Source organism: Erpetoichthys calabaricus, chromosome 11 (assembly GCF_900747795.2).
Source record: "Erpetoichthys calabaricus chromosome 11, fErpCal1.3, whole genome shotgun sequence".
In the NCBI taxonomy this organism is placed as follows: Eukaryota; Metazoa; Chordata; class Cladistia; order Polypteriformes; family Polypteridae; genus Erpetoichthys; species Erpetoichthys calabaricus.
Genome location: NC_041404.2, coordinates 138,702,906 through 138,716,945, shown reverse-complemented (window position 1 = coordinate 138,716,945; position 14,040 = coordinate 138,702,906). Strand labels below are relative to the sequence as shown.

Genomic DNA, 14,040 nt, shown 5'->3' with positions numbered 1-14,040 from the left:
AATGTGCCCACTAGCCTGACATGTTTTTCTCCTTGTTGGTCACACCTACGCCCTCCTCTTGGGCACAGTTTATTCTCAGTGGCCGTTTGCTGGATGTCCTTCTCTTCTAGTTAGAACACTGGGCCTGTCCCCTTTTCTCTATCCATCTGCGTCCACTAACTGGACAGGACCGTTACTTCATTTTCTAGCTTCGTTTGTTTTCTACCCCCTTACCTGACTTGTCTTCTTTTTACCCCAATGCCCTCATACTGGACGTTTGTTTTTTTATTTTTTTTTTGCTTTCTCTGACCTTATGCTCTGTCTCTATATAGCGCCTTGACCTCGAGCTTTCAGTTTTTTCCCAGGATACTCACATAGATGAGGCCGGAGAAGTACCGCTCCCTCAGGTTATGTAGCACCGATGCCTCGTTCAGGCAGGTGAGCTCGGCCATGTCCTCCACCTTGCTGAATTTGGGCGGGTTCATCTTCTGGATGTCGTCCTTATTGATGGTCACTTTCTTGCCGTTCTCACTGACCTCCACCACCACCTCATCTCCTCGCTCCTCCTTGATGCTGGCCGCCTCGAAGCCATGCTTCTCTGACGGGATCCACACCAGCTTCTTAGCGGACCAGTCGGCCTGAGCCAGGGGGTTGTTGAGGACATTCTTGTCGAGGAAGAGGAACTTCTCGTCCTCGCTGAGGGCGCTTCCTGTGGTTTTCGCCATGGTCAGTTCAGGAGAGGCCTGTCGTGAAAAAATGGGAGCACATCAGAAGAGAGCAACTGAGAGAGAAGATGTTGACGATAATCAGAAGAAACTAAGACACGGAAACATGCGAGGGGGTAACAGCATGGTGCCATACCTCAGTGACCAGTCAGGGCGATACAGAGTCTGTGTGTAATGTAGTGCCTTTCAACAGTGAACCCTGGAAACATTCAGTTCAGAGTCGAACAAAAAATATAATAAATACTCGCCAAGTATTTATCACATGGCGCCTTTCATGGTGAGACGACATTATAGCTTGTTTAAAGCAATCAAGATCAATAAGGAAATGGAGTATCTGATAAATAAAAGGTACACGAGTCACCTACCAGTCTTGATTTTATATAGAGCCTTACATAATACGCTTACTCACTGTGTACTTAAAGCATTCGAGGCCAACTGTACAAAGAAAAAAGAAATGGAACATTTCTTAAATCAAATGATGGAAAGATGTCATCCATCGGCCTTTATTTGTTATGGTCCCTTTTACAAGCAGTTCTATCAAAGCAATCAAGACCACCGTTATAAGTTGTGAGTGCCATGGAGGACAGACGAGCATCCCGGCTGGACAACGGCACGACCACTTGCCAAGATGGAAGGTGCCAGGGGCAGAATGAGCAGAAACTGGAAGCCAGGAGCAGTTCTGCCCACCATACGTTAGGTGGTAGTGGTCCACTGGAGGCATCCCAGCTTGGACACCCGCAGGGGTTCGTGGGAAATAATGCCACCTCGCCGCTGCCACAAGAGGGTGCTGTCGGTGGAGCACTTAGTGAGCACCAGTTCTCATGAACCCCTGCAGGTGTCCAAGCTGGGACGCCTCCATTGGACCACTATCACCTGACATAAGGTGGAATGGAAATGCTCCTGTCCTCCGGCTTCTGCGTGCTCAACCACTGGCACCTTCCATCTTGTCAAGACGCCCGTCTGTCCACCAAGGCACTCACAAAGTAGAAGGGAAATGTTACACTGATTCAGAATTTGTTAAAATTGATATGAAATAAACAAGTTTTTGATTCATATTTTGTTTTTTATTTCGCCTTATACAATAAAAAAATTGTATTAGGAATTTTGGTAGCTGTCGCGTACCCCTTGGGGTCAGAGCACAGGGTCAGCCATTGTACAGCGCCCCTGGAGCAATTGAAGGTTAAGGGTCTTGCTCAAGGGCCCAGCAGAGTAGGATCTCTTTTAGCAGTGACGGGGATTCGAACCGGCAACCTTCTGGATACCAGCGCATATCCTTAGCCTCAGTGCCACCACTCCGCCCAAGCGCCTGTAAGAGCCAATCTTAATGCTTTAAGTTAAACTCATACTACTGTTTGCTTACTTTGAATAGAATATCATTTTCTTTCATAGTCATAAGACAATTTTACCCCCCGTAAGGTAATAGAGAGAACTTCCTTGCTATAACTAAGATACAGGGTGTTGATGGAGTTGGTTAACTGTTAACACTGTTGTTGTTGTTAGTGCAAGGTTACACCTCACCTGATGAAGGGGCCTTACCTGCCTCGAAAGCCTGCATTTGTAACCTAGTTAGTTAGTCAATAAAAGGTGTCATTTCACCCTAGTTGGCACCCTGTCCGGGATTGGTTCCTGCCTTGTGCCCTGTGTTGGCTAGGATTGGCTCCAGCAGACACCCGTGACCCTGTGTTCGGATTCAGCGAGTTGGAAAATGGATGGATGGATGGATTTCACCCTATTTTCTCCTGTATCAATCTATGGCTAACACGGTACAACACTCTACTGCTGTTGTTAGTGCTAGCAGGGGCAGCATGAAAACGGGATAGGCATAGAGTTTTAGAAAAAGTTCAACTGTAAGCAAACTTAAATTACGATTAACATCATGATTATATCTCGTCTGAAGAAGGGGCCTAAGTTGCCTCCAAAGCTTGCATATTGTAATCTTTTTAATTAGCCAATAAAAAGGGTCATTTTACTTGACTTCTCATTACATTCCTAATGGCTAACACGGTACAACACCCTAGTACAGAAAACTTAAAGAAACGAAACAAGCTTTAAAAGCTTTAAAACACAACTTCTCTTAAGCAAGAACTTTTCATTTTAATTTTCTCTTTTTTGTGTGAACTGTTTTAATTTGAATTTTTACTAAAGCTTTTGCATTTCGTAATCTTTTTAAATAGCCAATAAAAGGGGTCATTTTGGTTGACTTCTCACTACTAAAAAATTGTAATTTTTGTGACTCAGGTGCCGCCGAGAGTGGCAGCCTTTTCAGCAGCTCCGTGTATGTGAATTTCCCCTTGGAATTAATAAAGGGCGGCATGGTGGCACAGTGGGTAGCGCTGCTGCCTCGCAGTTGGGAGATCTGGGGACCTGGGTTTGATTCCCGGGTCCTCCCTGCGTGGAGTTTGCATGTTCTCCCCGTGTCTGCGTGGGTTTCCTCCGGGCGCTCCGGTTTCCTCCCACAGTCCAAAGACGTGCAGGTTAGGTGGACTGGCGATTCTAAATTGGCCCTAGTGTGTGCTTGGTGTGTGGGTGTGTTTGTGTGTGTCCTGCAGTGGGTTGGCACCCTGCCCAGGATTGTTTCCTGCCTTGTGCCCTGTGTTGGCTGGGATTGGCTCCAGCAGACCCCCGTGACCCTGTGTTGATTCAGCGGGTTGGAAAATGGATGGATGGATGGATTAATAAAGTATCTATCTATCTACAGTATCTATTTATCTACTAAAGCTTTTAAAAACGAAGATAATTTGTCTGTGGAATCATTTCAACGCATCACGCTTTTGCTGAACCCCATTTGTAAACCAGAGCTGCTGAACTTTGGCCATTCTGGGTAAGCGCAGCTACAGCGCCTTTCACCAAAAACCCGATGACAGTTTTGCGTAAAGCAGTCAAGATAAAAATGAATAAAGGAAGGAAAAAGGATACCCCGTATTTCTGAAAATAAATAAGTTAAAGAGGTCACCTGTTAGTCTTGATCTTTATATGGCGCCTTTCACAGTGAGCTCATTCACCGCGTATTTAAAGCACTCAAGGCCTTGAAGGGTGGTGATATCACAAACGAGCCAAACTTGCTTACCTTGAGAAGGGTGGCAGGGAAGATGGCGCTTATCCCAGCCAGCATAGAGCACAAGGCAGGAGCACGCCCTGGAGAGGGTGCACACACACACACACACACACACACAGTGGGGCCGGATGGACTGACGTGTCTATGGGCTGTAGGAGCCTGCAAACTCCATGCAGAGAGTACCCAGGCCTATGTCACCCTAAATACAAACAAGAGGATTGTAACTGGTAGTCAGGGAATCCCCATTCCGTCAGTGAGCATTGGGATAGTTCCCAGTGTCTGGTGCCCCCCCTTCCTCCAGCATGGGTGGGCTGCCTGTGATGTCACTTCCAGCCAAGGTGCTAATGCTGCTCTCCATAAGTGGAAACCAAAAAGAAGGAGTGGGGGAGGGGAGGTCTTCCTACCTATATAAGCTGGCTGCCTTGCTGCGCTAAACTCCCCCCCTTCCCCCCCCCCCACCCAATAGGGGGTTCTGGGGAAATAAGATAAAGAGGAGGTCAGAAGGAACAACAAAAGGGAAAAAAAAAACGTCTTATCTTCAACTTTTTATTTTACGTCCTCTGCAAACCCACTAATGATAATTAAAAAAACGCAGGCCTTCTTCCCGGGGCAACAGAGAATTGCCAGCCGGCTGTACTTGTTGACCATATAAGGTCAGGTTATCTCAAGCTGACAAGGCAGACAACAAGGACGGCTAATTTCAAAACAAAGCCCTTATAGGGAATGATATGCCTCCGCATCCTACGCAGCCGACCGGGACTCCCAGCAAAGAGAGAAGGCCAAATGAGAAAACTGAGGAGCGAGCAGCGGGCACCCTGGCCTTCTAGGAACAGCCGAGCAGAGCCAACCTGGCATTCTCGTGAAAGGGAGTGGCACCGAATGTATTCCTGGCAAAATGGAACAAAAACAAGAAAACAGGTCAAATCAGTAAAATTCAGCCTCTGATGCCAGGTGTGCTCCTCACTTCTTGGCATCCTGCAGAAGAGCCCAAATGAGTTCAAGCCAGTACTGCCGCTTGGCCAAAACATCCGATTTCCACGAGCCTCAAAAAAGACCCCATGGGTATAACCAGTGAAGTCCTGTGCATCCTTGAGTCAATGGCTGTGTGGCCCTGTGGGTAAAATGTTGACAGCCAACGTCCCATCACTCCCTTGTACTGCTCAGTTGAGACAGTATGACCTCAACTCATTAGGACTGCTAGCTAGGCCCTCTGTTCCAAATCAAGCCCCCTAACAAAGAAATGGGTGACCATAAAACACGCAGGATGCCAGTCCAGGTTCTGTCTACCTCCTCATCATTTCATGGCTAAAACCTCTAAAGTGTTTTCCACCGCCGAAGGCCTCTCACCCTTTTACGTCCTTAGTATTTTAAAGAAGGACACTCCTAGTTTTGCCCCCTAATCCATGTCAGTACCCACGTTAAAAGGAATGGGTGGTCCCCCCCACAGGAAAAGGGCATGGAATTCAGATGATACCAATGACCTCCTCAACACCTCATTACGTCATGCCTAAAAACTCAAAATTGTGTTCCACAGCCAAAGCCCTCTCAGCCCTTTATATAATTAGTAGTTTTAAATTAGAGGACTGCCCATGAAGCCGCCAGTTCACATGAAGTACCCAAACTAAACAATGGATGGCCCGCTGGGTACACAGCATTAATTCGGGGGCTGACACCAGACACCAGGGGTAAAAACTCGGGAAGGTATTTCAACGCCAAAGTCTCATCACCTCCTTGTGTTGTCCTGGTGAGGCGGTATGGCCTCAATCGGTTACAAAAAGCGGACTGCTAGTTAGGCCAATGCCCCGTGTTGCATTGTGTAACTAACAAATATGGGGGGGTAAAGAGTGCCAATTCAGAATCTGACTACCTTCATGTCAGAAAGCTGAAACTCAGGATGATATTTCAAAAGCCGAAGGCCTTGCACCCCCACGTGTTGTCCAGAGAAGGCAGTATGTCCTCAAGTTGTTAAAAAAAAGAGGACTGCTAGGAAGCCCTAAGTCCATGTGATGTTCCTAACTAAAGAATGTGTGCCCATGGGTAAAGGGTGCCACTTAAGACACAGACTACCATCTTACCTATAGGAACAAACCAAGAGCCTTATTTTGAAACCCAAAGTCCCGTCACCAACTTGTGTTGTTCAAATGACATCTTCTGGGTCCCGAAGTAAACAGAAAATGGTTTAAAGTTCCAGTTCCTTACCCACTTGGCTACGCTGCAGGACTCTCTTCTGATGCCAGGATGAGTGACCCCAGTAACCCTGACCACCTCTGACTCCAGTCCTTTAATGTGTCAGGTTGTCTCTTGCTGATAATGCCTATTTTTTGAGGCTCCCATCCTGACCACTGAGCCTTCAGCGTGTGCAGAACACTCTGTGACTTTGGTGGGCTGTCTTATCAGCAACATGTCCTCTGCATGTCTACTGACACCATGATATCATGCAGAATAGCTTGGACATCTTGAGCATGTGTCCTAAAATCAACTGCAGAGAAGGTCCAATGGCTCCAATAAGCTCAAACTTTGGAGGTTCCCTTCTTGGCTCTTTGTCTTGAGTGTGTCCATACAGTGAGTCGTAACCTCTGACCTCCCAAGCATCTTGCAGAACATGCAAAGTGGCACCAGTAAGCCTGGACTTTCAAAGCTCCCATTTTGTCCACCACCCCTCAGATGTGCCCAGAAATCAAGTCACTTCAGGCTTTATGTTCTGCAAGGAATGCCTGATGGTTCCAGTAAACCTGAACTTTGGTGGGCTCCCATCTTGATCACTGACCCTCTGGTGTGTCCAGTAGAGGACATTATGTGGCTCCAGGAAGCTTGGACTTTTGAGGTTCCCATCTTGATCACTGATAATCCAATGTTGTCTATAAATCAACTCACTTCACCCCTTGTGTTCTGTGGGGAATGCTTAATGGCTCCAGTGAACTTTGGGGGCTCCCATCTGGACCACTGATCCTCCAGTGTGACCTGCAGAGAACATTGTGTCGCACCTTGGACTTTGGGGAGCCAACCTATCATTAACTTGCCCTCTGCACATCCACAAGTCACGTCTTCCAATTCCTTGATGTCTTGCACATTGGCTCCAGTAAGCCTGGATGTCAGAATCTCCCACAGTTAAGTACATGGAACCCAATTGTATTCTGCAGACAATGTTTAATGGCCCCTGTAAGTTTGGACTTTGGGGGGCACTTATTCTCTCGGAGTCTATAAGTTGCATCCTCTGCCCCTTTGTGTCCCAATGAGCGACTCCAGCCTTCTCGTAAAACTCTGGTCATTTCATTGTATGGATTTCATCTTGATGGCCGGTGAAGGCGAGATTGGGCAGGAAGAAATCTTATCATATGTGGATAATTTAACATTAAGGGGGCCGGGGGTCCAAATCCTGGAATGATTCAAATCCCTCAACCCCTTTACTGCTCAACTGGATAACCCCACAGGAATATTCTAGAAAGGCTCCCCTTAAAACTGCAGGGCCAAACTGACGCAGTGGCAGCCCAGCTTCTCTGCAGAAGAATGCCGTCCTCTGGTCCGACGAGTTCAGATGCCCATATTTGGGAAAAGTGCTTTTCTTTGCCTTTTTTCCATATTTACAGTAGTCCTCTTTGTAAACAGAAATCCGGCTGAGCCGGAATGTCACCTCATCCATCTTTTCTATACATTACATGACATTTAATAAACTTTCTAAGCTATTTCTAGGAATAATGTTGATCTCGAAGGGGAAAACTGAATGACGGTGGACGAGGGGCTCACCTAATGGAAGTATAGAAAATATAGAGACATACGGGACGGAATACTCGAGTCCTACAAAAGTCTCATTCACAAAACAACTGTTTATTTCAATAAGAATAAAAAAACCCAGGGCATGGAATGGATGGGCCGCCTGGCCTTGGGATCAAACTAACAAATGCAGGAGGAAATCAAATGGAAAGTAATGTCCAATAAAGAGAAGAGGGAAGCACTGACAGACAAAGGGGGGCACTTCAGGATGAGCAAATGAAGAGGTTGGGATTCGGTGAAGAGGCCATTTGAGCAAGAAGAGCTCTGTCACATCTCACTCAGCCTGTCACTCCCTCACACGCATGTATGAATCCAACTAAACCAATCCATCCATCCATTTTCCCAACCCACTTATCCAGGGCAGGGTCACGGGGCAGCTGGAGTCTACCCCAGCATGTATAAATTCATTGAATCCAAGATAAGGTCAAGGGTTCCTACATTGGACCCTGAGCAGGATGGCAGTTCACCTCAGGGCTGACTCGTTCAGAACTGCCAGTTAACCTGACCTGATGTGGGAGGAGAACTCACAAGGCCAAAGGGAGAACATGCAAACACCACATAGGCATGTCTAGGAGTCTAACCTTATCTTGAACGCTGATCCCTGGTTTGTCCTAAAATCAGATCACTTAACCCCCTGCAGAGAAGGTCTAATGGCTCCACTGAGCTCAAACTTTGGAGGTTCCCTTCTCAGCTACTTGTCCTTAGTGTGTCCATAAGTTATGTCCAATGGCCCCTAGGTATCTTACAGAATATACAGAGTGGCCTGGATGTTTGAAGCTCCCTTCTTGATTACTCACCTACAATGCATCTAAAAGTCCAATTTAGAGTTATGTAGGCTCATGGGGGTCTCTGTACTGGACCCCTGGACTGGATGCCAGTTCCCCTCAGGGCTCACACCAATTCACCCAACCTGCATACCTTTCAGATGTGAGAAGAGAACTCACAAGGCCAAAGGGGAAACATGCAAGCACCACAGAGGCATAGGTCAGGCGGAGATTCTAACCACATAACTGAACTGTGCTTTTCTTAGAATTAGTTTATGTATTTAGCTTCAATGAAAACCATCCATCCATTATCCAACCCACTATATCCTAACTACAGGGTCACGGGGGTCTGCTGGAGCCAATCCCAGCCAACACGGGGTGCAAGGCAGGAAAAAAACCCCGGGCAGGGCGCCAGCCCACCGCAGGGCTCGCACACACACACCCACACACCAAACACACACTAGGGAAATTTAGGATTGCCAATGCACCTAACCTGCATGTCTTTGGACTGTGGGAGGAAACCGGAGCGCCCGGAGGAAACCCACGCAGACTCGGGGCACATGAGAAACTGAATCTGAAAATGAATAATTAAATGGTTTGTCTAGTTCTGTAAATACATCCATCCATCCTCCAACCTGCTGAATCCAAACACAGGATCACGGGGGTCTGCTGGAGCCAATCCCAGCCAACACAGGGCACAAGGCAGGAACCAATCCTGGGCAGGGTGCCAACCCACCGCAGTCTGTAAATACATTTGAATTGTATTTCCTTGTTTTACGATGATAAGGTCGTGTCATGACGACACGCCAACCATTCAGCAGATGGTTTCAGTCCAGAAAAGCTGGTCGCCTGCCAAACATCTTTAATATAAAGTCAAGGAAATGACAAAAATATCAGAGAAGGCTTCACTTATATATAGCTTAGAATAACAGGAGGCTTCTCTAATATAGTGCCTTTTGCAGCACCTTTCATTAGAAGGGTTTATCAGTGCTTCAGTGAAACACACAAAGTACCTGCAAGTATGTGGGCTGAACAATTTAGCAGTCCACCATATGAGGCGCTCCGCATCCCCTGGCAGAGGATCTAAAGCGGGAGAAGAGACAGCCGCCTTCTAAAAAAGGAAGAACGGCACAGAAAGCACATCCTGCAGATGTCGGGAGATGAAGCAGCAGGAATTTGTGAGCTTTCAGCCTACACTGGACCCAGGACGGGATGCCAGTTCAAAACAGAGCATGTGAGAAGGGACAGCTAAACAAGGTGGTCAAGCACAGAATGAGGAAGGTAGAAGAGGATCAAATTCGGAATTCACAAGGCATCACATCTCGTAAAAACACAGAAAAAGACACCAATGAGCCTCTGAGAGGAATACGTATAGTCGTGTGTGAGAGAGAGAGAGACATGCTGAAACTATCTGTGACATGTGATAGAGGGATAGACAGATGGATAGATAAGGAAAGGCACTATATAATATACTGAACACAGGCAGATAAGAGAGGTACAGCGTGACAGATAGCTTTGAAGGACACTATAACAGAAAGATGAATGGGTGTGAATAGGGATGCACCGATACCACTTTTTTGGAAAACAAGTACGAGTACGAGTACTTGCATTTCAGTACTCGCCGATACCGAGTACTTAATAAAAACATGATTTAAATTTACAGGTAACAGCTTTAGTCATATAATTTAACAAAAAAAACAAGAAACTCTCGTCTATCCACTGGGAGGTTAGGCTAATTAGCGACACGGGGCTAACACTGCTTGTCCAAATATCCGTGGTGAAACTAAACGCAGAGGAGGCTTGCAGTAGGCTGTAGATATGTTTTTTCACTGAGTCGTGTAGTTTAGGCAGCTCCGTGTCAGTCATGTAACGGTGGCTTGGGACATCATATCTGGGCTCCAGAACATGGAGGAGACGCAGGAATCCCACATTTTCTACCTCCGAAAGTGGCTGGTCACTCAATGCAATGTACTCGATAATTGCCTGTGTTATTTTCACAGCACATGGATTGTCTCTGGACATTTTCTCTCATCTTGCAAGAGTTTGCTGCAGCGTGGGTTGTGTTGGTTTAGAAGCGTGGGTAAACTCTTTGTACTCGTTGTCGTGTTGGGATTTTAGGTGCTTGATTAAATTACTTGTGTTAAATGCGCTACCTTTTGAGCCTCCTCTGGACAATTTCGCTGAGCACAATTTGCAGTCTGCCTTTGTTTTGTCGTCTTCATTTACTTTGAAATAGTTCCACACGGCTGACATGTCTCGCCTCGCCTTCTCCCCGCTCTGAGCTGCAGCCGGGGCCTGGGGGCGGGCACTCGGCGCCTGTGATTAACCCCTTACACGCCGCTCAAACATAGACATTTCTCAGACCGTGGTATCGGTCCCCGGTATCGGGGGACTTTTAACGAGTACGAGTACTTTAGAAAATGTGGTATCGAGGCCGATACCAAATACCCGTTTCGGTATCGATGCATCCCTAGGTGTGAAAGACACTATGTGTTAGATTTGGAAGACTCTGTATAATAGATCTAGATTTCAAAGGCACTGTATAGTAAACACATATGAAAGGCACAGTATGGTATGCAGATAATGAAAGGCACTATATAATATACCGCAAACAGACCTAACAAGCCTGCTATCACACTGAGCCACTTAATGTGTCAGTAAAAATGCTAAAAGTGCTCTGTGCGTCTTTTAGTGTTGACCTTTTTTTATAGCACCTTTAACAGCCATTGCACTGCCGTTTTTCACCCGTACAGGAACAGAGCAGATGTCTGTCCCTCCGCAATTACTGAAGTTATGTCACTAAAACAGGAAGGAGCAATTCAAAACAAACTCAAAAGCCATCCGAGACCCGTTTAGATGAGTCATGCAGACAGGCAGTGCGAGGGTAGAGGAAATCAGAAAGACAGATGAACACCCGGGAGGAGCCGAGAGACAGAAAAACACTTCTTTTTTTTTTTTTTTAAAAATGTTTTACATTTTATTTTTTTTACCCTTTTCCACATGTGGGTGTGGGTAGGAGCCGAGCAGAAAGAGTTAAATCCCTAGTCCAGAGCAGGAGAAGAGAAGCTTGCTAAAAGGCACTGATCCCCAAAGCCCGAGAGGCACACAGGTGAGCAGAAGAACCAGAGAGTGGAAACAAGCCAGAGGATGTCTGGCCGGCCGGCCGGCTGAGGAGATGGATACTCACAAGAGTGGCTGGCTTGGCTGGGCTTGGTCTGAGCAGCTGCAGATTTGGACAGCCTGTTCCACAGATGAACAGTCCAAATTATCATGTTGAGCTCTCAGTCGGGGTATTTCAACAGGGGAGGGGGCGGGGCTGAGGAGGGGGCCCCTCCCACCAGAGGAAGCCAAGTCTGGGCTAACATGCCGTTACTGTATCAGCCCCTAAGCCGAGACTCTTGCTGCTTTCTGTGAATGACATTTCAACCCTGTAAGGCACTATATCATCAGTCTTAATAGTCTTTCATTCCTTTTTAACTGTAAGACGTTTTAAACTTCACTATACTTCAAAAAAAAAAAAAATCAAACCTTTTAATTTCTGGTCATAAGAAAAAAAAATCTAAAATTATATGTAGTAGGAATGGAAAAAGACCTCCGTCCTGCCCTGTACTGGCTATAAGAACTTTGTGCTGCCTTACCTTGACATGCTAGAATCTTCTCTGTTTGATTCCCCTCATTCAGGCTGACCACTCCATCCTGCCCTGTATTGTTTTTGGATACAAGACCTTTGCATTAATTGCTTTGTATGACGACTGAAAGGCACTATATCATAAGTTAGCCACAATAACACATTGGCTTTCTGCTGTCTTTCTTTACAAGTAGGGCATTTCTTCATTTCAACATTGTTCTGAACCTCTCCATTCTTTCCACCGTTGCCACCCCCAAATATCAACTTTATGAGATTACGTACATCCAAATATTTTTATACTGGTGTGTTGCTTCTGGACCCAGTAACTCTGGCTCGTGAAAGGCACTATATACAACACAACCACAACAGTAAACTGATTTGGTGTTGCTATACCTTGACATGTTAGAATCTTCTCTGATTCAACAATACGGTGATTCCCCTCATTTGTACTGAACACTCCATCCTGCCCTGTTTTGCTTTTGGATGTAAAACTTTAGCATCAATTGTTTTAAATGACTACTGAAAGGCACTATAGTATATAAAAAAGACACAACAATAGCTTGGCTTTTTGGTACCTAATCTGTATAAGTAAGGCTTTTCTTTATTTCAACAAGATGTTAATTCCTTTCATTCAAACTGACCCCTCTATTTTGTCCAACCTCCAAATGATACCTTTTTGGGTTTAAATACAAATGCTTTTGTATTTGTTGATGCTTGTTGCAAGGCACTATATATAACACAACCACATTAGTATACTGACTTTGTGCTGTCTTACCTTTCCATATTAGAATCTTCTCTGTTTCAACGATACGCTGATTCCCTTCATTCCTACCGACCTCTCCATCCTGCCCTGTGTTGCTTTTAGACACACAATCTTTGCATGAATTGCTTTGTATGACTACTGAAAGGCACAATATCATAACTCAGCCACAATAATGCTTTGGGTTTCTGCTGCCTTTTCTTTATTTCAATAATATGCTGATTCCCTTCATTCAAAATGTGCCCCTCCATTTTTGCACCGTTCCCACCCCCAAATATCACAATTTATGGGTTTACGTACATGCAAATATTTTTCTACTGGTGTGTTTCTTGTGGACCCAAGAACTTTGACTCCTGAAAGGTACTATGTACAACACAACCACACGATACTATAGCGATTTTGTGCCACCTTACCTATACACGTTAGAATCTTTCAATACGCTGATTCCTTTTCATTCATACTGACCATTTGGATTCATGCATCAATTATTTTGTATGACGCCTGAAAGGCACTATATTATAACACATAGACAATAATGCTTTGGCTTTCTACTACCTAATCTTTACAAGTAAGGCTTTGTCTTTCTTTCAACAATATTCTCATCCCCTTTATTCAAACTGACCCCTTCTTTCTGTGACAGATTTCTGGTTTGTAAATGCAAATGATTTTCTACTGGTGTGTTGCCGATGAATCCAAGAACGTGGACTCCTGAAAGGCGCTATATACTGCACAGCCACAATCCTGTACTGATTTTACATGTTAGAATCTTCTGTGTTTCAACAATATGCGGGTTCCCCTCATTCATACTGACCACTCCACCACACCCTGGATTAATTTTGGATATTAGACATTTGAACGACTCCAGTAAGGCACTATATTATAACAGAGCCAAGTGCTTTCCTAATCTTTAGAAGTAATGCTTATTTTCTTATTTTTTTTAAAGAACGATTCCCTTCATTCAAACTGACCCCCCCCCCCACCCCCATTCTGTCCAAAGACACCTTTTGGAGTTTATGTGCAAATGGTTTTCTACTCTTGTGCTGCCTGTGGGTTCAAGACCTCTGACCTCCAGTAATTTGACTTGGGATTTGTGCCGTCTCCGTTTCGGTGTTATTCAATATACGCTGATCCCTCCATCGTATCAAACATTGGGGTTGAAGTTCTGATGTTATCCTATTTCTCTTTCTTTTCTCTGGCTACTTGACTGAACTCCCATCTCTGCTCCTCACCCTCCTCCATTTCTCTCTAGCGGGATAGGGCAGGCTCATCCCTCCTATATAAGGGAAAGGCTCCCGTTTTTTGCTATAAATCACCCGCAGATGTTTGTTTTTTGTGTGCGTGTTTTATTTTTTTTTTTT

General features: G+C 45.4%; 1 protein-coding gene across 4 annotated transcripts in view; it reads right to left on the bottom strand.

Annotated features, from left to right (window-relative positions):
• Positions 1–11,311, bottom strand: part of myh11b (myosin, heavy chain 11b, smooth muscle) — a 76,696-nt gene extending 65,385 nt beyond the window's left edge. For all 4 annotated transcript variants that reach the window (XM_051933997.1, XM_051933994.1, XM_051933995.1 and 1 more), the window contains exons 1-2: positions 11,285–11,311; positions 354–722 (exon numbers count right to left, since the gene is read on the bottom strand). In XM_051933997.1, the coding sequence (XP_051789957.1) occupies positions 354–722; positions 11,285–11,296 (381 nt within the window). In that variant the 5' untranslated portion in view covers positions 11,297–11,311. The remainder of the gene's footprint in view (positions 1–353; positions 723–11,284) is intronic.
• Positions 11,312–14,040: the final 2,729 nt, after the last annotated feature.